Below are 23,449 nucleotides of genomic sequence, written 5' to 3'. Positions count from 1 at the left end.
AAAATGGTGAGATACACGCTCAAAAATGGTAAGAGCAGTCTCAGTTTAAATGTCGTCTCCCAGATTCTTTCCCAATCTGAGTTCTTGACTTTCTCTTTCAGGCTCCTTAAGGACCCTCTACATTTGCTAGAATTACAGTGACCTGAAATAGGCTGGCTATGGGTTTCCCCCACCAGACGGAGAGCTTCTGAAGGCACTGCTCCTCAGGGGACTGACTGTTATATATGCCATTCCTCTCTGAAACCCTGGAGCCTAGCATAGGATCTGGCACATAGCAGCCTCTCAGTAAAGGTCATTTAAATGAATGGGAAAATGTCCAGGGGTTAGATTTCTTTAAATCATGTTTTCAATTGGTTTCATATGCACTGTCTCCCAGAATTACCTCCAATGTTTTAATAAATAAAATTGAATGAAGTAAAATTGGCTGCTTTAAGAGGTTGCTGCTGAGTTCTTGGCCCTCGAGCCCAGTTGCCTATCTATGGAATTTATCTCCACTGTTTAGGTGCACGCATACACACACACACACACACACACACACACACACACACACACACACCCCACAGGAAGTACACATCTTGAAAGGCACAATCAATTTTTTAAATAATTTCATTCAGAGTAGAAAGCAATGTTTCTACTATGGCCAAGAAGGCTTTACACAATCTGGCCCCAGCCTACAGCTTCATGGGTTTCCTCTGCTGTCGTTCACTACCTCTCTGGCTGCACCAGCCCCCTTAACTCTTCCTTAACCATGCCAGGCTCACTCCACCTCAGAAGCCTTAGCACCGGCTGTTCCCTCTGACTACTATACTCCCTTCCCAAATATCTGCAGCTTGCTCCCCTCACCACCTTCAGCTCTCTGCTTAAATGCCACCTGGGTGAGACCATCCCAGCATGCCCTATTGCCCTTCATGGATTTATGTTTCTCCCTAGCACTTGTCACTATCTCACACACACATACACACACTCATTCAATGTCTCTCTCCCCTCCCCCAACACTAAATTGTAAACTCCATAAAGGTAGCACTTTCGTCTGTTTTGTTCACTCTACATCCCTAGCACCTAGAATAGTGTCTAGCCTTTGACGACATTTTAATAAACATCAGTATTCAGAGAATATTCAGAGAATAAATGAATAAAAGAATGAATAAGAGAGTGGTAGATGTCACAAACACAATGCACCTAGAGCCTGTGCCTGGTTTTCCTGTCATCAGAGTTACCTGTTGGTAACTGCTGATCTGACTCACCTGGCCGCTGGAGAAACAGGCTTCCGAATGGTGTAGATGGTCTGCACTGTGGAGACGGTCTCTGTCAAAGGCCTCAGGGTTGCTGCTGGAATCAGTGGGGAAGACTGGCCAGGACAGCACTGTAATTTACTGTCTCTAAAGTCTGCCTGGAGAGGAAACAGAAAAGAGGAAATCAATCTCAGTTTGGGTCCAATTTTTACACTGTCAGCTGCTCCCTAAGCCTTACCACACAGTCCCTGTTATTTTATTTATTTAAGAAATTTTATTTTATTTATTTATTTATTTATTTTTGGCTGCGTTGGGTCCTCGTTGCTGCGCATGGGCTTTCTCTAGTTGCGGCGAGCGGGGGCTACTCTTCGTTGCGGTGCATGGGCTTCTCATTACGGTGGCTTCTTTTGTTGTGGAGCATGGGTTCCATGCGCATGGGCTTCAGTAGTTGTGGCACGCGGGCTCAGTAGTTGTGGCATGTGGGCTCTAGAGTGCAGGCTCAGTAGTTGTGGCGCACGGGCTTAGTTGCTCCGCGGCATGTGGGATCTTCCCGGACCAGGGCTCGAACCTGTGTCCCCTGCATTGGCAGGCGTATTCTTAACCACTGCACCACCAGGGAAGCCCAGTCCCTGTTATTTTTTAATAATAGTTAATCAATTGCCATTTATTAAACGATTTTGCTTAGTGCTAGCCACTATGCTAAGCACTTGACATACATTACCTCTGGACAATCTTAAAGGTAGAGGTCATGTTTCATCACATGTTAGACACCATCATTTGTAAGATGCACCATTTTTGCATGTGCCACAGAGAAAGAAAAAGTAACCATTCGAACTCTGTCATGTACACTACTGTAATAAACATTCTGATTTCAGAGATGTTAGAAGGTGGAAAAACGCACATCTTGGAACTGATTTTTTTTTTTTTTTTTTTGGAACTGATTTTATGGAAAAGGAAAGTGAGGCTCAAAGAGGTTAAGTAATCTTCCCTAGGTCACACAGTTAGTAAGTATTAAGAACCAGTACTTAGAAGCAGGGTTGGCTGGCTTCATAATTGGTGTTTTTTACCATTATAACAGTGGTTCCCAAAGTATGGGCCCCAGACTAGCAGCATCAGTACCATCTTGAAACTTGGTGAAAATGCAAATTCTCAGGCCCCAACTAAGACCTTTGGAACCAGAATGTTTGGGGACAAAGTCCAGCAATCTGTGTTTTTACGAGACCTTCAGATGATTCTGATATACAGTAGAGTTTGAGAACTACTGGTCTAGAGTACACTGCCTCATTTGGAGAGGATAATTTATTGTTGTTTCCATTACAAAGCAAGATACGCTTATTACTTTACATAGAAAACTCAGAAGATATATAAAAGTAAATAAATGAAGAAATTCCATAATCCCTTACTGTCACTGTCAGTGTATTTCCTCATAGCATTTTTTCTATGCATACTTTTTTGTTTGTTTTATATCCTTTCAGTAGTACCAGCTATATATTCTATAACTTGAGTTTTCATGCTAGTTCCTGGCCCTAAACTTGGAGAAATTTTTCATGTGGCTTTCTAAAGAAGAGGTTTTGATCATCAAATGAGCAATATATTTCTAGTGATTAGACAGACGATGAGCTGTCCCTCCTAGGGAAACATGGAAAACCACAAAAATACCAGGTGTAGTTGTAGTTCTGTAAGGGTATATCTGGCTTGAGCAATGGGGAGAATCTTATCTTTGAGAGGTCCTGAAAGACTACTGCTGAGAAATACAAGCCCTTGTTTGTTTTACAAGTGCCTCTACAGAGAGAACTGACCTGGCCTGGGCTGGAGCAATGCCAAAGAATTGACCACGAGAACAGGAGCATCGTAGAGTTGCTAGCATGTGATGTTTGCCACAGGGAGCTTTCCCAGACTTTGGGCTGTAGTGGTCACTTGTGTGGTTTACCAGATAATCCTGGCTCATTGATTTCCATGGTAGGATTACACTTCCCTACCCCACTTTGAAGTTAGGCATGACCATGTGCCTTGTTTTGGCCAAAGAAATGTGGTGCCATGTTTTATTTCCATTGGAAGATTTAAGTGCTAGTGGGTGATTTGTCACTTCTTTTTTTTTCACCTCTGCCACTGTGACTAGCAATGTTTCAGATGGCAGCTGCTCCAATAGCCTGGGTCCCAGAAACAGAGCAACACAGAGCAGAATGTGTAGCCCACCCCTGACAGACGTGCAGCGTGAGTAGTCATAATTCTAGTTATTACTTTAAAATGTGTATCTCAGAAATAACTAAATTTCCTTGTCAATTGCATTATTATGAACTTTCATCAAATCTTTAACCGTGGTCATTTTTAAGTCTTTTGTCATTTACAGATAGTTCTGGGTGTACTCTGATGCTTTTGCAAAAATGTTCCTATAAAAGGGTTTCATCTTCAAGGAATTCATGGAAAAGACTCTGACAAGTACAGGTTTCTGGTAACTGACTATACTGCTGAACTGAATAAATAAGCATTTTCAGAACACTAAAGGAAAACTGATGAATTCATAAAAGTGCTAACAAAAGAGCAAGATGAAAAAAAAATTAATTACATGGGACTGAGTGAACTGATGAGGATGATTATAATTGTGACTTTGTTTGAATAAAAAAAAAAAAAAAAAGTAAATTCAATTTGTCATTTTAAAGCATGACTTAGCCCAGCCTTCCTGATACAGGAGCTGGGGTAAGAAGTTAGTTTGTTGTTTCAGTGAAGTGGGTGGAGGTTGGGCTTTTGATGCCAATTTTGATCCTTTCTGGAAAAAAGAGGGAAATTTACACTTACATACAAAGGCAAGAGTGGGTAAAAGTACCAGGGCCTGAGCATGAATCAAGGCAGTGGCACCAGACTTTATTAATAGTCATTATATTCTTTACTGCCATGCACTCAAAGTAGAAAAAAAAAGAGCCAGCTTCACTTAAGAATGACCTTAGGGAGCAGTGAAAATTACTATTATTAAATCTCAACCCTGAGAACTTGCCTTCTTAATATTTGTTGAATGAAGAAATGAATGAACGAACTTTTGCTGGAACAAAGCAGATAACACAGGGGCAGACCAGGTTAGGCAGAAGAACATGGGACAGAAATCTGACCAGAGCCAGGCAGGGGCCCTCATCTTAGATAGACCAAGGCCCTGGTCTGAGTATCAAGTAGAGTTAACAGGCCCAAATACAAGCCAGAAACTGGTCTCAGGATTAAGCAAGGAGCCTGGTTGTTGAAACCAGGCCCAAGGTCAATGCTGGATCAACTGCCAGAATAACTTTGGGTGGAGTTCCCTGGAGCTGCTGAGCTCCCCCATGAGTGTGGTCCGGATAGGTGTGGAGGCCTGTGGAGAGGCCAACCCTGCAGCAAGGTCAAGTGTCTTGACCTTGGAGGGGAGGAAAAGACAATATGACACACGGGGTGGGGGGGTGTGGGGGGGTGTGGGGGGGGTGGGAGAGGCGGGTAAGAAAATTAGGAAGCTGAAGCTCATGAATTTGGCTTCTGTTACCATCCAGCTGTTAGTAACTCCCTAATTATAATCTCCAGTCTGGTCCTGTCTCCTGATACAGACTTGGATATCCAACTGCCCATTCATTGTTTCCATTCAGATGTTTCCAAGGCATTTCTAACACATCATGGCCAAAGGCAAACTCATTATCCCTCCCAATCCACTCTTCCCTAAGATTTCCTTATCTTAGTGAATGGACCCACTCTCCATCCACATTCTGCAAGTCAGAAATCTGGGAGCCCTTTCTGGCCCTCCCTCTCCCTCTCCCTCATCCAATCCAATTCCTTACCAGCCTCTTTTTTTTTTTTTTTTTAAGAATCTTTTTTTTTTTTTAAGACTTTTTTTTGATGTGGACCATTTTTAAAGTCTTTATTGAATTTGTTACAATATTGCTTCTGTTTCATGTTTTGGTTTTTTGGCCACCAGCCATGTGTGACCTTAGCTCCCCAACCAGGGATTGAACCCACACCCCCTTGCACTGGAAGGGGAAGTCTTAACCACAGGGAAGTCCCCCTTACCAGCCTCTTAAATATCCCCCTGATCTGTGCACATCTCTCCACCTCCACCATCAACACCACTCTGGATCACACTCTCTGCCTTCTCTCCCTTGAACTATTGTCTTAGATTTCTAGGCTACTTCCCTGAGTCCGCTCTGCCTGAACCCAGCTCTGCTCCCACTGCCATCAGAGGGATCATTTCCAAATGCAGCTGCCCTGTTACTACTCCGCTCAAAGTCCTTCAAAGGCTTCCCATTGCTCGTAGGATCCAGATCAGAGCCCCTCCTTTGGCCTACAAAGCCAAGCATGGTTTTGCACTATAGGGTTTGTCCCTGCTTTCCTCCCCTTCCTCCTCTCATGCCTCACACCCTCGCTCTCTGCCTTCTAGGCCCACTGGCCTTCATTTCAGTCCCCTGAATGTGGGATGACTCCTCTGCCCCAGGACTCTGGTTCATGCTGTTCCCTCTGCCTGCTCCAGCTGCCTTCAAGGCCCTCTTGCCCAGTTCTTAAAAGTCCTGGCATGGTTTCTGACATTGACTTCCTGCTCCATCTTGGCCCCCAGCTTTTCAGGAAAGCCTTCCCTGGGTGTCTCGCAGCACTGCCAAGGCTGGGGAGCAGGCCAGAGTGCCCGCCATGGCCAGCAGAGGAAGTGGAGCCGGAGCTTCCAGCTGGGGAACTGTGCCTAGCCAAACTGTAGGGGCCAGATGAATGTTGGGGCAGCAGTATTGAACAGCCTGGCCCAGCCCCTGTGTCTCTGCCCTCTGGTTCTTAAAAGGCAGGTTCTGGAAGCAGATCATGACCCTAGCATGGACTGTTCTAGAAACCTGCTTTTGTCTCTGCATGGACTGCTGAACACCTTCCCAGTTCTGTTCATCCTCCGAAACATGAATCAGCCGCTGCTCACACCCTCCCTGTTCATGTGGCTGGCCACCTCAGGTAGTGACCATCACCTAACCCATGAGACTGCACTTCAAGCTACCCCTAGGCCACTTCACAGCCCACCTCACAGATCCTCTAGACTGGCCTTTGGAAGGAGCCTCAGGGATCACTTGGTTCTTGGTTCTAGGAATCGCATACTCTGATCCCTGGGAGGAGGAGAGGGTGAGGGGAAAGAGGAGGGAGCCTCTTCTGCCCCCCCATTTGAGCCTCCCCACTTCTGCTCAGTAGATGGTGAGCTTCTGCAGAAGCTTTTAGTTAAAGAAAAAAAGTTGAGCAGCTGAAAAGAATCCTGAAAATCATCGAACTCTCTCATTTTGCAGATGAGGAAACTACATTTAAATGTTTAAAAACATTTCAACAGTTTGCAAAGAGTTTAAATAAGCTGCTCAGCGACACAGAGAGCCATGGTAACGGGAAAGCCAGTTGTCATGACTACCTGCTCTTGTTAAGTACACCACCTGCCTCTCCAGCGTTGAGAAACAACAGTCGTACTTGACATTTGTGGGGTGGTCTGTGGTCGATAAAGTACTTTCAAGTTCTTGATCCCTTTTGATCCTTCCCTCAACCAGATATAAGAAGGAGGATGTTATTACTATTTCCACTTTAAGTAAGAGGAGACTGGTACTCAGAGTGGTAAAATAACTTAACCTAAAATCTTCCCGTTATCAAAATGCAGATCCAACCCAAAAGAATTAAAAACAGGGACTCAGACAAATATAGGTACCTGCATGTTCACAGCAGCATTATTCACATTAGCCAAAAGGCGGAGACAACCCATCAATGCCCATCAGTGAATGAATGGATCAACAAGTTATGGTATATAAGTACAATGGAATATTATTCCTCCATAAGAAGAAATGAAGTGCTGAGATATCTTACAGTGTGCATGAGCCTTACAAACATTATGCTAAGTGACAGAAGCCAGACACAATAGGTCACACAGTATATGATTCCATTTTTATGGAATATCCAAACTGGGCAAATCCAAAAAGACAGAACACAGATTGGTGGTTGACAGGGGCCGGAGGGAAAGGGAAAATGGGAAGTGACTGCTTGATGGGTATGAGGTTTCCTTTGGGGGTGATGAAAAGGTTTTAGAATTAGACAGAGGTGGTAGTTGCATGACACTGAATGTACTAAATGTCACTGCGTTGTCACTTTAAAGTGGTTAATTTTGGGGGCTTCCCTGGTGGCGCAGTGGTTGAGAGTCTGCCTGCCAATGCAGGGGACGCGGGTTTGGGCCCTGGTCTGGGAAGATCCCACATGCCGCGGAGCAGCTAGGCCCGTGAGCCACAATTACTGAGCCTGCGCGTCTGGAGCCTGTGCTCCGCAACAAGAGAGGCCGCGATAGTGCGAGGCCCGCGCACCGCGATGAAGAGTGGCCCCCGCTTGCCACAACTAGAGAAAGCCCTCGCACAGAAACGAAGACCCAACACAGCCATAAATAAATAAATAAATAAATAAACCCAAAAGTTTAAAAACAAAACAAAACATTAAAGTGGTTAATTTTATGTTACATGAAGCTCACCTCAATAAAATAAAACTAGAAGATGCAGACCCCCAAACCCCAGCTCCTTCCCAGCCTCACAGAGTTCACAGTGATCAAAAGAAGCTGTTGGCACTGCTGGCTGGCAACCCACAGGAAAGCACGCCACCTGGGAACAATGTCTCGAAACACAGATCTGTTTTCCGGATCTACTTACGGTAAACTGTGGCCCTGTTATGAAAGGATCAGGAAAAGGGGTCACTGTATCAGCCGGGAATGTTTTTATCTTCAAAAAAGAGACAGAGAAGAGTGTTACTTTCAGATTAGAAAACAAAATTTTGAAATCTTTGGCAATGCATTTTTAAACCGAACTGAAGGTTTCAGGGGAACACACACCGAGCCTTCATTGCTTGTTGAAGAAATACACCAAGGGTCGCTAGGAGTGTTGCCCAGCGCTCGCATCTGTGCCCGTTGTTGTGCTATAGGGCCAGGCCGCTGCAAGGAAGACAGGCTGGAGTCTTCCTCGCCCTGACCATGACCAGGGTGTATAATGAGGCAGGTGAGGGCTCCCTGGGGGCCTGCTGACGGCTCCCCTGCAGCTGTGGAGAATGGACTAGAGGCCACTGAGAGGGCACATCTGGGAACACAGTGTATCAGAGTGGACAGAGTACCAGGAGGCCTGGACTAAGCAGGCCAGGAGGATTCCCTGTCTGTTCACTTTAGTTGCTGGGCTCCCTGTAAACTCTGGGCCATAGAGGGAAACCTCAGGGAAACCCATGTAAGCATGGGAGAATCCCACCGCCGTGGCCTTGGGAACAGAAGGCATGGTGATCAGAAGTGCCCCGTGCTGGGGTCTGAAAGAGGGTGGATGCCCTGGCATGATCAGGTAGGGCTAAGTGGCCAAAAAGAGCCTTTGCTTCCATTTCTTTCTCTTGGGTCATTTCATCTCTGGCCTCCTGGAGGCCTTGGAGGATGGGAGGCAGGGGTGTGTGTTTTTCTTTAAGCTGGCCTAGAGGACTGCCAGTAGGCCCAGGGTCCTGATGACTGTGGCACTAGCTTTGTCTGCAACCCACAGGGGCACAGAAACTGCCTGCTGGTGAATGCACACTGTGCCACCCGCCACCAGAGGGCTGCAGCCAAGACACCGAGGCCACCACTCCCTATGCGCCACTGCCTTAGTGTCTCTCAGAGTCTTGCCTATGGACCCTGGAGTAGTTACCTGATGGCCTTGAGTCATTCTAATGGAGGGTAAGGTAGGGAGAAGCAGGAACACATCAGACCAGACCCAAATCTGCTGAGGGTTCTGAATGAGTTGAGTAGGTCTCAACTCAACCGATCTAGAAATGACAATGTCCTTGCAGTGGGCACTGAGATGTCCAGCCCAAGCCTGCTCCCCTTCCGCAAACTCTCCTTAGTCTCTTTAAATATCTCAAAATTCCCAGGGACTCAGCTGCCAGCTCGGGCTGCTGGTAGTGACTGCCTGCAGCATAGCAAGAGAAAGACTGGGGGGAACCTTTCTCCTCGCAGGGCCTAACATGGTGTTCTGAGACCAAAAGCAAAGTGAAAGTAACATACAGACAAGACTCAGACCATCATGAAATAAAAGGGGAAAAGAGGATTATTATCGCTATTAAAGAAACGTGAAAGTTGGCAACTTCAAAGAATTATTTTATATCTGCTCTAAAGAAGAAAAAGACATTCCAACAGTTACACTCTGGGTTGCCGGGCTCTGGCAAAGCACATTTACTCTTCTGATGATGGCGCTGATGGTCATTGGTATCACCACTTTAGAATGACTTTAGCAAAGCCAAAGTTGCAATACTGAACCCAGCAGGGTCTGGCCTGAGAAAATAAAATACCTGACACACAAGCTATATGTGTTCCCTCGAATAGTGACAAACTGGAAACAAAGCACGTGTCCTGCAGTAAAGAGTTTGTTAGGTAGATGGTGGACCATTCACTTGATGGAATATACAGTATGTGGTACCAAGAACAAGCTAGAAACAATAAAACATTAAGCGAAAGAGGAAAACAGGAGACGATATGGATACTCTGATTTAACTATGTAAAATTATGAATGAATGCAAATAAATATTAGAAGGAAACATGCAAAAATGAAAAAAAGTTGTGCTAGGTTGCGATTATGGGTGATTCCCTTCAAGTCATTATATAATTCTCATATTGTCATCTTGATAAATAGCAGGAAAACACAAGTTAAAAGCTTTTGTTTTCAATAGAAATGCAACTAAGAATTTTTCTCTCTGTGGAAAGCATCTATCCTCAGCACGGCTCTAGGAGAACAAACTCTTCACGGTTCTTGAGACCTAGAGACGAAGGGGCGGGACCACAGCCGTGGGTCCCAGTTTGACCAGGGATGGCTGGACCAAACTCTGCAGTCATCCTGGAGTGAGAGCCCCTGTGGCCCCGGGCTCCTCCGGAGGTCTGGTGCTCGTGCACACCCACGGGCTGCCTCCTGGTGGCTCCTGCCCGCCTCACCTCTCCTGGCCGGGCCCCTCTCCCTGCCAGGGTACCTACCAGCCTCGTTTTGATTGGAGGGTGCATGCAAACTCCAGTGGTCTCTTCCTTCATGGGGAGAGAGAGTGGAGGAGAACAGCGAGAGTGGGCACAGTGGGGGGCGCTGGCGGGCTCTGCCTGCTCACGAGGAGAGGAGAGAAGGGGGGGAGGAGGAGGAAGAGGAGGAGAGAAGGGAGGGGAAGGAGAGAAAGACAGCACAGTGCAAGATGGATCTGTCGACTCCAGACAGCTCTCAAGCCAGCCTCACCCGCAGCCTCCTTCCAGCCTCTGGCCACCTGGCTTCTGGTCCCTCCCTCTTCCCTCCTCTCTCCACCTTCTCTCCTCCTCTCTGGCCCTCCTCTGTCTTCTCCACTATCTGAGCAGAACGACACATCAAAACCCCATTGCTGGGACTGGCAGGTAGGGGCCATGTCCTGTGCCAAATGCACAGGACCGGTGTGCTGTTGAGGATTCTGAAGCATTGCCCAGGCCAAGCCAGAAAGAGCTCTGATGAATCAGTGAAGCCAGCCATGGGGGCAAAATGAGCAATGGCCACATACTGGAGAGTCTTTGCCTTCCATGCCCCATGGCCTCCTGCACTCTGCTAAGTAAGGGCCCACATTACAAGTGGATACGTGAGTAGATGCCCAACAGAGAGCTACAAGAAAGAGGTACATCAGTGAGGAGGAAAACAGAGTTTAACATTTAATCTGTCATGGCTCTTTATCTGTGTTCAGAAAATATATTGGCCGTGACCCTCCTCCCACATCTATGGACCCAGGCGTTGGCATCTCATACTGGCACTGGGGGGTGAGGGGGCTTGCTGCTTAGCTAGGAGATACCAAGCATTGTGAGAAAATGCCATGTCATTTGGGATACCGGGTTCCCTGGCCCCAGCCCTAAAGAGTGCCATGCACCCAGCAGAGATCCAACAGCTTGTACGGGTGAGGATGAGAATGGTGAGGGGAGAAGGCTCTGATGTCAGGGGAGGGAGCCACTGACAGGGTCAGTTTGGGTCTCAGGAAAGAACCATTACTCCAGGGAACAAATACATGCATCTTTTAGCTCATGAGCATTTTCTTAAGTAGTTGGTATGATCCTGACATAATGAATCAAGTAGAGCCTCTGGGAAAGTTTCACTGAAAAATTATCAAGAAAGTTGTAGCCTTCTTTTCCATCTCCAAATTGATCTAACTCCATCCTTTTTACTATTGTGCAGTCCTAGATGATCTCCAAGGGGCTTTTACAACCATTATTCACAATGGCCTCCATAATAGCCTTGTTTTACTATTCAGATGTGGGAGATGCAGAAACCGCATTTGCAAAGTCTAAATCCATGGGTCTAGACCCTCTTGTTGATTGTTTCTAAATCCATTCTTCAGAAACAAGGGAGCCCACATTAGTCACCTAATGTGCAATTAAGTTTTACCACCCTACTTAAACTCCCCCTCCCCCTCTGGTCCTCAGGATAAATGTTATGCTCTATAAGATGCTACCTAAGGCATAAATCACCAAGAAACATGGACACTCTGCCTTGAGGCCAAAATGTGTACTGGCCACCAGTGTCTGTATTGAAGATTATAATGGATGACTTAAAGTTTTGCCCAGCATTGGACTTTTACGGTAAAGAAATGTTGGTCCATCCCACAAGCATCTCTGACCTTTCTAAATGGAGATTTAGATCTCAGATTTCAAACTCAAGATTTCTAAATGCATCTGAGCGGATTTAAACAAAAGAACATCCCTGGGGCTCCCACACTTCTGACTTGTAGTAAATGAACAGGATTTCACATGTAATAGGATACTATTTTGAAATACCATTTATGTTTTCTCCTGGTATTTCCTTTCCTCCTTGGGTCTTCTCTACATTCAGGCAGCTGGGTTCTATGTGGCTTTTGAGTTTCAAAATCTGACTCTCTGGGGAACAGAAAGGTTTTGGCATAGATAAATGATGGTGAAAATGTGTAAGCCTTCATCCAGATAAGAAAAGAGATTGCCAGCCTGAGGATAAGAGAGAGAAGTCAGAAGGAAAGGGAGGAGGGGTAGACATTAGTGAGTGCTGAACAAAGGGGCTCTGGGCCCCCCGTTCTTAGGCAGAGGCTGGGGGACAGGGATTAAAGAGCAGTGGGGACCTGCACCCCTCTACTCAGGTAGAGATGGGAGAGCAGAGCAGAATGGCTGTGTGGTGTGTCCAGCAGATAGGGATTCACATCCCAGCGGCACTGTGATCTCCACCCACCCAAAAGGGGCATGGAAGCAGCGGGTGTCCCAGATGTATCAGCAAACAGGTGACTTCACGAACTAAAGAGACTTCCCTCCCTCTCCCCGTGCCCTGAAGAACACAGATGAAACCCCAGGAAGACTGAAGAGGCACCTGATTTGACTTGAGATTAAGCTTTAGCTCTCCTGCTAGAATGAGGTTCAAAATAAAAACTAAGTTATTGAGACAAATGGAAACCCAATTCTTCTGACACCCAACCCAGGGCCCATTCTGGGCCCTACACAACCTTCCTTTGGCCAGGCCATCTCCTCCCTGACACATGAACTCCTGACTAATGTTCCCTGACCCAGACGAGACCTGGATTCTGATGCTCTGCAGTTGGGTGAGTGGTTCTTGCAGTACAGGGATCAGAGAGGGACAAGCCCCAAAGAGAGAGCATCAGGGACACAGAAGGTATGGGTGTTCACGGTCTGTGTTACCTGGGGAAGGAAGCTGGCATGACTGACCTGGAGTAGAGGGTGGAACTCTGCATCCCAAGGTCAGCATGATTGACGTGTCCATGTGCCCACCTTCTAACACCTCACACTCTACCGACACCCACATCCACACCCGCACACCAAAGGAGAAGACCAGAGGGAGAGTGGGTGCTGTCTTCACTCACTTGCCTTCTTCCCTTCCCATCCTCACAGCCCCAAGCTTCCCTCCCAGGCAGAAACTCTTATCTGATCTTGAAGAGTCTATGATGCAGATTCCAGGAATGGGCAGATAACAGAGCTGCAGAGGTTGTAGGACTTGGATTGCTAAATTGAGCTACGTAATAAAAGAGTTGGGGATTAGAGAAGAAAAGAGTTGGGAAAAGGAAGGGGAAAATGCTACAAGAGTGAAGCTAGAAAGAATGTTTCTGTGGAGAGTTTGAGGATGTAAGTCCTTGGGGAAGTGCAGGGTGCAAGAGAATTAAGAGAGAAGCAAAATGAGACTCAAGAACTGTTACCAGGAGATGTTCATTTAATCTTCTTTCATTATCTTAAGAGATGCCAGTTAAAGATTGAATCTTTTTTATTATTCTTGGCTGTTTGGACCATGTTTCATTCCATGCAGAGACTGGATCATTAGGGTAAAGAGTCATAAGGGTTAAACTAGCTCCAATAGTGTCTTGGTGGAACTTGGTTTAATGAAGGCAAGAAAATCTGTCCCACTCCTCTCTCTCCAGCTCCCTGTCCTTCCAGCTCTGGCCCGAGGAACCAGGGCAGGGACACAGCTTTAAGACTTTCCTCCAGCCCCAGACCCTAAGTCTAGCCTTCCTTGGCTGTCTTTAGAGACACAGATGCCACGCCCCTCCATCACCCTAACATCAAGGGCAGAAAGGGCTGCAGTTCGCATTTCTTTGATGCTGGGAAGAACAAATGGAGGAGAAGGAGGTAAGAGGACCAGACAAAGGGAGAAGCAGGCTGCTGGAGTCCCTCTTCCCCTCTAGGACCCCTCGGCACTCAGGGAGATAGGTCTCTGGAGTGAAGTAAGGTCAAAGCCAATTATGCCAAGGAAAGCCCGAAATACTAGCCCTCCAGCATACCTTCTGTGTGCATGTGCTCTGTGAACATGCACTTGTGCCTCAAATCTGCACAAATAAGAAGAAGGATGCTTCATCTTGAAAAAAGGTATTCACTGCAAACTTCAGCTGTGAAGTGGGCAGCTGTGTCTTGTACAAAAACCCCAGCTGTCCCGTGGCTGGGCAGTGCAGCACCTGGACCCTGTTTCAGAGCTCGGTCAGAGCTGCCCAGAGACACAAGCAAAGTGTCCTGGGGACACGGAATAAGCTCCCTGCTGTTGGAGGGGTGCAAGCAGAGACTGGACAGTAACTTGGTAGGCAGTGGCACCTGAGATCAGGGGACCTCTGGGTCCCTGCCAGAGGCTGCTTCCTTTCTAATCTCAGTCTGTTATGCCAAACACAGAAAAGGTGGGGCAATTAAATCCACAAGCTGGATCTGCAACACAATGGTTTTTAAGGGAATCCCATCACTCCTGTCAAAGCCATGATGTATTTTTTGTAAACTAACCCTAGGTCTCAGATCCACCAGACCTTTTAAATAATAATAAATAATCATTATTTTGCTCATGCTGTACCTTCTGCATAGAATGCTTTGGTCCACTTCCTCCATCTGGCAAACTCCTACTCATACCTTAAAACCCTAGCAACATGAAGCCTTCTTTTTCCTAGTGCCCCCAGACAGGGTTAGGCACAGGGTCCCACAGCAGTAGCAGTTTATACAGACTCTCTTAGAGTGTTTGAAACACAGCCCTTCTTCCAGGCATTGCTCTTCTCCAAAATGGCAAGTTCCCTAAAGAGGAGGCCGGATTTAGCTCAATTGGATGCAACGGGCACCAGAGAAAGAGCCAGAACATCTGGGCTCCAGCTCCAGCTTGGTCCCTGGATGATTACCCCATCCTGGGACTCAGTTTCCCCATCTGGGCAAAGGGGCGATGAGGTGTTTCCGGGTTACCCTATCTTGGCAATCTAACAAAAAGGCCATGAATAACCAGCTCCATTTACTTGAGCATGGGAAGGAAGTAACTCTGCAGGTCCCCAAGCTGGGTGTTGCCCACTGTCAGTTCTCAAGCAGTTTATCTGAAGGCGCTGACTCGAAGCTCTCAGACTGTACCAGCTCCCCAGAAGAGAAGTATAATTGCATAAATTACAAATGATTTCCTTGTGCTAGCTGAGGCAGGAGTGTTGATCATTCCTAAAGCCTGGACAGCATTTTGCCTCATTTGTCCCTTCTTGAAAGCCTTCCAGAAATCCTTCCCATCCACCACACCCTTGTCCAGGGAGTTCCTGGACTTCTGGCTTCTCCCCAAGCATCTTCCACACGGTTCTCCTGTTGATCCTGACCCTTTACCAACCTGAGCCCCCTCCAGCCTCTAGCTGCCCTATCCATTCCCAGAGCCTCATACACAGCCGGGAGCAGAGTAAGTTCTCAGGAGACAGTTTTTGACTTGGCTCACGTTTTGACTCACACGCCAAATTTGCGGACCATGATTTATGCTCCAGGACACTTGGGTATTAGGTTGAGCCCAGCCTAAGATACATCCAATTTTGCCTGTGTCATCTAATCATGTTTATAGTATCTTATACACATTTGTGGTGCTTTATATATGGGGCACTCTCTCTCATGTGATCCTTATAATACTCTTAGGCAGACAGGGCAAACAAGGACATCCCCGTTTGACAGAAGATGGGGCAGCAACTACCCAATGACAAGGATCTTACGGTGAGGAGCAGAGTGGAGCCAGGGCTGGCCTGCGTGACTCCTGGTCCAGTGCTCCCTTCCCTGAAAGGGCTTCCCACCTGCAGGCATCCCATCCTGAAGGAGAGACCTCTACGCAGAGGATGGAGGATGGCAGGGAGGCACGAGGGGCCTAGAAACCTAGGTGAGGCCTTGAGCTGGTACTTTAGGCCGGAGCATGTTGTTGGAAGAGACAGCAAGAGATGCCCCGTGGCGGGCATACATGGTGGGCATGCAGCCCAGGAAGCCAAGAAGCCGAGACGGAAGCACGGAGGAGCGGCAGACAGGCCGGGTGGGGCCCCTGCAGCCACCCTCAGAGGAAAGGGAGCACGGCCCTCCCTCCGGGGCTCTGTGAGGGGGAAGGACCCGTGATGCCTGAACCCTGGAAGAAAGCTGATCCCTGAGCCTCCAGGCCGTGAGCAGGACAAGAGGAAGAGCTTTCCCAACAGCGATGCCCACCTCTGTCCATCCGTCCCACTGCCAAGATGTTTCTATGGTCTGTGGCTTTTCTGGTTTTAGCAAAATGGGAAGTTTACCAGAGGAGTGGCTTCTGTGAAATCCATCAGGAGATCACCTGGCTCCAAGGTAAAGGCACCTCCTCGGTCAGAGGGGCTCTACAAAGGCAGACAAAAATATCCCAGTTAGTGCCGGCTCTGGGCTGACAGTGGAATTTCAACAGAAAATACAGACGGTCCTGACCTCTCTCCTCTTCCCCTTTTCTAACACTGAACTCATTATCATGCCAACCCCCCACAGAGTTCTCTTAACTCAGTAGTGTACAAAATGTTGAGACCAAACCCTGAGTTTTTCTGAAATCTTAATGGGTAGAGGTAGGGTATAGGGTGGAGAACTGTCTTTTTTGAAGCTGCGAACAATTTTTCTTAAATGCTTTGAGTGCTCTTTGACTGGCCTTTGGGGGAAAAACACTTCCAAGAGTCCTTTGAATATATAAACAGAGAGTAAAGACCTCATCCTGGATCAAGACCTCAAGGAGCTAAACTCATCTGCACAATAATGAGGAAGAGCTTTATGGTAGGAGAGTGATTTTCAGATGGTACCTCTGAAAATCACGTTCATTTTTTGGGAAAAATTATTTTTCGCCTTGCCTTGGGGGTATCTCAGCAGCATGGGGGGCCTTGAAACCCTTTGTGGAAAAAAATAAGTCGCATTTACTTGGTGCAAGCAGGGCCCTAAGGAGAGAGATGGCCAGAAGAGGGAGCCTTGTGGCTTCTGGTACGATGTTGCCTGCATCTCCACTGAATTCCCTTCTGTTTTGTAAATGTTTTTGCGTGGTTTTAACCATGGCCTGGGATATACAGAGGAGCCTGTGTCCACACTTGGGACAAAGCAGTGCTAGGGACTCCGCACAGTGGAGGGGAACCCAACTCCAGTTCCCAGGAGGTGATCTACAGAAAAGCGGGGAGCCTCAGTCTGGGCCAGTCACCGGCTGAGGGATCCAGCCAGGATCCCGTTGAACACAGAGGTATTCCCAAAAACCCCGGGAAGGGACCCCGTGAAAGACAGGCCTCAGTCATACACGATGCGGCCTGGACTATTGTTACTTAGATGTTACCAGGAATCAGGATCCCTGGAGCTCCAGAAGCCTCGGGCATCCTGTTTGCACAAGCACTTTAATCTCTGCTGGACCCATGAGCTGGGCATCGTAGCAGATCTTATTCCCTTTTTTGGGAAGAGGAAACTGAGGCTCGGGGAAACAAGGGCTGCGGAGTGACTACTTGTTTCAAGCAGCCATAGGTGTTTGAAAGGAGCAATTGGGCCCCAAGTCTTGGCCCCCAAGACTCTAAGGTTCCAATCTTGCATTAGGGGCCCCACCTCATGCACACAGTGTTCCTCAGTGGGGTCCACAGACCAAGCAACCTTTGACTCAGCATCTGCTTGGAGAGCAAGACATGTGACCGCCTTTGGACCAACTGCTGAAGAGTGACCACAGCTAAGCGTCACTCAAAGGAAATCAAGAGAGTGACCACAGCTAAGCGTCACTCAAAGGAAATCAAGAGAAATGTCTTGTGCCTTAGTCACAGCCCATTCACATCATTGGCAATTTCCTGAAATTTCAAAGTGACAAATAGAATAATATTTCCCACTTTCAAACCATTAACACAGGCTATCCCATATAAGGAATGGGATAGGGATACCTCTATGTTTTTACTCCTCCAAATTTTCCATTATGGGGGATAAAAACCCATTTCTTGCTTTCTGTCTTCACAGTAGAGCAAGAGCTTTTGCAGGGATGATATTCTAAAACTAAAATTGCCCTCAAAAATCTCTTAAATTTCCCTTCAAGTACAAAGTACATGCTTTTATATTATACCATTTGTCTCTCATACGTCGTTATCTTTCAGGGACAGGTTATACAAAACACATGCTTTGGTGGTTATTACTGTTGTTTTACGAGTGCACAGACTTGGTGATGCAAAGTTTAAATGCATACAGATGCCACACACAATTTATGCAGAGTTCTCGGCAAGTATAGCTACTCCTCAGGGCTTTTCCGCCGTACCTTGGCCCCTGGGGACAGCTGGCCCTTGCCTTCTGAATTCTGAGGCGAGCTGACTTTGTGGACCTTGGGGGATGCCAGCGGCACTGAGACTTGTGTGGTGGTGGCCATGGTGGTGGCCATGGCTGGAGTTGTGGTCGCTCCCGCTGCCTCGGCCAGGTCTGGAGGGAGGTCGTCTTCATCACTGCGGTTACTAGAAGCACATGAAGCTCTGCTCATTACAATAATAAACAGGCTGTGGGGAGTGGAGGGAGGTGGGGAGGGCTGGGACGGCTAGGGTGGGGATTGGGGGCTCCCCAAACAGATGTCTACCAGATGTCCAGCTTACAGGGGCCGATATATTGACCTTCAGCCAAAGCAAGTCTGGGCTGGATTTTCTGTCACTTGCCCGGGGATTAAAAAAATGTTTTATTATGAGAAAATATGTATAACATAATATTTATCATTTTATCCATTTGTCAGTTTACAATCCAGGGGCTCAAACACATTCACAATGTTGTGTAACGAGGACTTTATCTATACGCCAAATTTTTTTATCATCCCAACAGCAACTCTGTACTCACTGAACAACAGCTCCCTGTGGCCCCCTCTCCGCAGACCCTGGTAACATTTGCTGTGCTGTTGAGGCTCAGGGTGGGCCACCCCCAAATATGCCACAATGGCATATTGATTCTTTTTTATTAGGATAGAGTTGTTTTTATTTTAATAAAATTACATGGAGAAAAAACTTAATATGATTTTTTATATAGCACTTTTTTGAAGACCCTGAAGGAAAGATTGAATTACCATCATCATCGAAAATTTATTCCTGGAAACATCTGCAGGATTTTTTTTTTTCATATTTTCAAAATTGCAATTAGGTATTACCAAATAAAGTAATAAACAACTTTTAACTTAGAGTGCAAAATGAAAGCACCTTATTATTTTAAAGGTGCAAAAGCAAGAGAATACGACATAAACTTATCCATTTTTAAATAGTCGTCTGTGTGATGGGTAAATGCCATTTAAAAACATTTTCAATAGAAAAATGATTTATAAATCAGTTTTCAGAAGATCAAAAAAAATCAATGTTTAATACCAACTTTAACTATAAGTAAAAAGAATATTGTCATCTCTCCTGTTTCTGCTTCAACATTTATGTCTTCTGCTCTTTGCCTTTTGGAGAGAATACTGCATTGTAAGGCTGCCGCCTTTTTGGACAAGGACAAGGATTAAGACCTTCTTTAATGTAACCTCTTTCCATACAAGTCTGAGTGGAAGGAAAACCAGCTTCCCAGAAATTCTCTGGTGTGTTGAGTGGAATGTAGCGAAATCGGTGTCTTGAGCAGGAAGCCAACTTCTTTTCTCTTTCTTCTTCTGGAAAATCTGCATAACAAATTTCACATTCCTTACATGTGCGTCCAAGCAATTTTCTTCTTTCTTCTTTTTTCCGGACCACCTCAATATGAGAAAAATTTTGTAAGCTAGTCTCTCTTTCATCATCTTTAAAATATGGCTCCACAGGGCTTCCCTGGTGGCGCAGTGGTTGGGAATCTGCCTGCCAATGCGGGGGACACGGGTTCGAGCCCTGGTCTGGGAAGATCCCACATGCCGCGGAGCAACTAGGCCCGTGAGCCACAATTGCTGAGCCTGCGCGTCTGGAGCCTGTGCTCCGCAGCGAGAGAGGCCGCGACGGTGAGAGGCCCGTGCACGGCGATGAAGAGTGGCCCCCACTTGCCGCAACTAGAGAGAGCCCTGGCACAGAAATGAAGACCCAACACAGCCATAAATAAATAAATAAATAATTAAAAAAAAAAATATGGCTCCACAAATGCTTTCTGTTTGACTTTATCTTATCATCAGGAGAGTTTGGTTTTTTTGTAGCAGTTGACAACTCCTCTTCATCTGCTACTTGGGGGAAGCTATCCACCAAACAGGATTCATATTTTTCATGTGTAGTCCAATCAAACATATCTTCCAAGCTACCATTCATTTTTCTTTCTCCATTTGGACTTTTTTCTCCCTTCTGCTCTTGATTCTTCATTTTTAAAAGCAGAGTTTCACTAACCAATGTACAGTCTATGTCCACTGTCTCTCCTCCTGCTAATCTTGACTGACTGCCATCCTTTGTATCTACTACAGTAATACCCATTTTATACTGAGAAAGGTATGCTCCTGGATCTATACTCCACTGGATGTTTTCAAAGGATACATCTTGGTTGTTTTGTAGAGACTTTGTTTTAGCAATTCTACATGGATTTAACTGAAGAACTGATGCAAGTTCACAAGCTCCATGGACTGACCTGGTTTTTATTTTTATAGGCTCACGAGAACCAGCACCCTTCATGTCATCAAAAAGATTCTCTGTCTCCAAACTTTCACATGGACGTAGAGGGATTTTAAAGATAGAATTTTCTTCCTTTATTTGTAACAGTGTTTTATTACCCGGAGATTTACTCAAGGACTGGAGGAGGGACTCCTGTAAACTGCTGGGCTCTTCCGGGGAATCTTTGGTTAGCCCACAGCTCCCACTCAAGGCCTTACGGCTTGAGGAAGAGCCCTTTGGAACAGGCTTCAAAACCTCACAGAGAGTCACTTGCCTAAATCCGATTTTAGAGTTCTCACTTCCTTGGCTTTTCTCTTGACGCTGAATAGCTGAAAATCGATCAGACAGATCCAGAGGTTTATCCATCACATAGTCTCCATTCATGTAAGAATGACCATCTGGTGGAAAAGGAAAAGCATTTTCTTTATCAAAGGAGGCTTGGGGGCAGCTTACTTCATCTTCACTTTCTTCCTCGATTTTCTTCCTTTTGGTTCGGCCTCCCAGTGATTTCAGGGGTACCACAGGTTTATCTTTATCAGTAACAGTATCTTTAATGTGATCAATACTATCCTGTTCACTTGTATTTTTATTTATAAGCACCTGCTTATTAGAAGATGACTGGTTAGTGATCTTCTTCACTTCAGCCCCAATATTATGATGTGTGAAAAGGGCACCATCTTCAGATTTTGATCTAGGTTTCTCTGATCTAGAATTAGAAGTGTTGCTGAAAGGCGTTTACAGATGGTTTTCTTCCCCAGTCTCTAAAAGAGAAGGGGACAAACTTGTATTCAAACCTAAACTACTTTTCACATTAGAGGTAGCTCCAAATACAGGAGATGGTACCCGAGTAGTCAATTCTTCTTGAGGAGGAGTCTTTGAATTAGAATCTGAAAATCTTAAACTATCTTCACTATTTCTTCTAGATTCTTCAAAAGGTTTTTTGTGATCTCCTTCCAGACAGTGGTAGAGCTCATCACCAAGAGGGCTCATAGGACCTTGAGATTCAGACTCATCTTGAACACTAAGTCCAAGTGTTTCAGCAACAACTGTAGCTAAATTATCAGGAGGATAACGGCTTTTTCCATGTGTATTAGCCACTGGAGCTTGACTCTGATCACAAGTGTCAGCCACTAGAATTTCACGTTCATTATGTTTATGTTGTGGATAAGTTGAAGACTTTGGTACTTTTCTCAATTCATGTGCACACCCAGAGTGCTCCAGTTTAATATGTGTTTGTTCTACATATTGGACGTGGAGGTTCTCCTTCTTTCGTAGTCGGTTAGCGCCAGAAAATGAAAAGGTTGTTATTGGTGAATCTGGAATAACATCTTCCTCAGATTCAAGATCGGTTACTTGATGTGGTTGATCATTCTCAATTTTCTGCTGCAGCTGTTCAGAAAGCTTTTTATTTTCTTCCTGTATTCTTTTCATTCATAAGCTCTATGATAAGTTTAAGATTCTGCTGTTGAATATTTTCAAACTCTTGTTGTTTCTTCCGCATATGTTCTTCAGTTACTGCACAGCGATCACATAATCCTGCTCTGAATTGATCTTCTAAAACTTTAATGGTTTCATGAAGGACTTTCTGTTGCTCTCTCAGCTGTTGATTTTTTGTGAAGAATTCTTCTAGTCTCTGTGCATCTAAACTTCGTTCCTTTTTCAGTTTGATTACTTTTACTTGTAAACCTGTACTTCTTTATCATGATACTCCTTTAGTTTTGTCCAAAGATCCTTAAAGTCATTAGATACATCTGCAGAACTGGGGCCTCCACAACTGCTTCCCGAGACGTTCATCTTACTTAATATGCTCACACTTCTACTGCCTAATGTTTTCTGACCTTTTCTGTTACATTATACAGGTCTGAAGTTGTCTTTGGCCAGTTCAAATATGGCTTGCAAGATTGCCTCCAGATTCTCGTTGCAAGATTGCCTCCAGATTCTCGAAAGCCGCAGCAGGAAGGCGAGCACGCTCTGGAGAGGGGAAGAGACAGCCGTTCGCTTTTCTCCTCGTTCCCTCACTAACCTGCCAAACCCCCAGCAGCCAAGCCACCCCCTCGGGGCAGCCCGCGCTTTCCAGGGTTGGGGGAGGGCCCGAGGGCCCAGGATTTTTTAATTAATCCGGTAAGAGATAGTTTTACTATTAAGCAAAATATGTACTAACTATGAGATGTAATATCCTAGTTATGAAAATTTTCATTTTAAAAACAATTTAGGGTAATTTTTTCCTGTGGCATTTGGTAAGAAAAAGTAATTACTTTTGGCATTTAAATTAGAAATAAATATTTATCAATATAGTTTGTACTGGTTTCCAAGAGAATATTGAAATTTTGTTTAGGGCCTCAAGTTTTCTTCTCCTCTTCATGATGTTAAATTATAACCTAAAATGTTGTAAAAAGTTATTCCTTAATTTCTTTTTTTAAAAAATATATTTATTTTATTTATATGCTGCGTTGGGTCTTCGTTGCTGCGCGCAGGCTTCCTCTAGTTGCAGCGAGCGGGGGCTACTCTTTGTTGCGGTGCGCGGGCTTCTCATTGCAGTGGTTTCTCTTGTTGTGGAGCACGGGCTCTAGGCACGCGGGCTTCAGGAGTTGTGGCACGCGGGCTCAGTAGTTGTGGCTCACGGGCTCTAGAGCGCAGGCTCAGTAGTCGTGGCGCACGGGCTTAGTTGCTCCGCGGCATGTGGGATCTTCCCGGACCAGGGCTCGAACCCGTGTCCCCTGAATTGGCAGGCAGATTCTTAACCGCTGTGCCACCAGGGAAGCCCCAGTTATTCCTTAATTTCTGACAGACTTTCTCCTTTCTGCTTGTTACGCGGTGTAAAGGTCTGTCATATTGATTATTTTGAATTAAAGTTACTTAAGAAATGGCCAACACTCTGACCCTCCTTTCTGTCTCCCTGAAAGCAGGAAATAAATCTCTCGTGTGAAAGGTGTACTCCCTGCATCTGAAGATAG

General features: G+C 45.9%; 1 protein-coding gene and 1 pseudogene across 7 annotated transcripts in view; both read right to left on the bottom strand.

The window, feature by feature from the left end:
• EPB41L4B (erythrocyte membrane protein band 4.1 like 4B) overlaps nt 1-23,449 on the bottom strand; it is a 143,516-nt gene that overhangs the window by 2,680 nt on the left and 117,387 nt on the right. For 3 of the 6 annotated variants that reach the window (XM_082469146.1, XM_082469143.1, XM_082469141.1), the window contains 5 exons: nt 18,194-18,383; nt 16,209-16,286; nt 10,192-10,308; nt 7,874-7,942; nt 1,245-1,390 (listed from right to left, as the gene is read on the bottom strand). In XM_082469146.1, the coding sequence (XP_082325272.1) occupies nt 1,245-1,390; nt 7,874-7,942; nt 10,192-10,308; nt 16,209-16,286; nt 18,194-18,383 (600 nt within the window). The remainder of the gene's footprint in view (nt 1-1,244; nt 1,391-7,873; nt 7,943-10,191; nt 10,309-16,208; nt 16,287-18,193; nt 18,384-23,449) is intronic. The other 3 variants (XM_082469142.1, XM_082469144.1, XM_082469145.1) reach the window with 3 other exon arrangements.
• LOC309664150 (DNA endonuclease RBBP8-like) lies at nt 19,326-22,407 on the bottom strand (annotated as a pseudogene). Its single transcript, XR_014268427.1, has 2 exons — nt 19,999-22,407; nt 19,326-19,695 (listed from the first exon to the last, which is right to left on the bottom strand). The product of XR_014268427.1 is annotated as a DNA endonuclease RBBP8-like (transcript).

Source organism: Balaenoptera physalus (genome assembly GCF_965194825.1).
Source record: "Balaenoptera physalus genome assembly, chromosome: 7".
Classification (NCBI taxonomy): Eukaryota; Metazoa; Chordata; class Mammalia; order Artiodactyla; family Balaenopteridae; genus Balaenoptera; species Balaenoptera physalus.
Note: the sequence above shows the minus strand (reverse complement) of the source record. Positions and strands in the feature narration are given on the sequence as shown.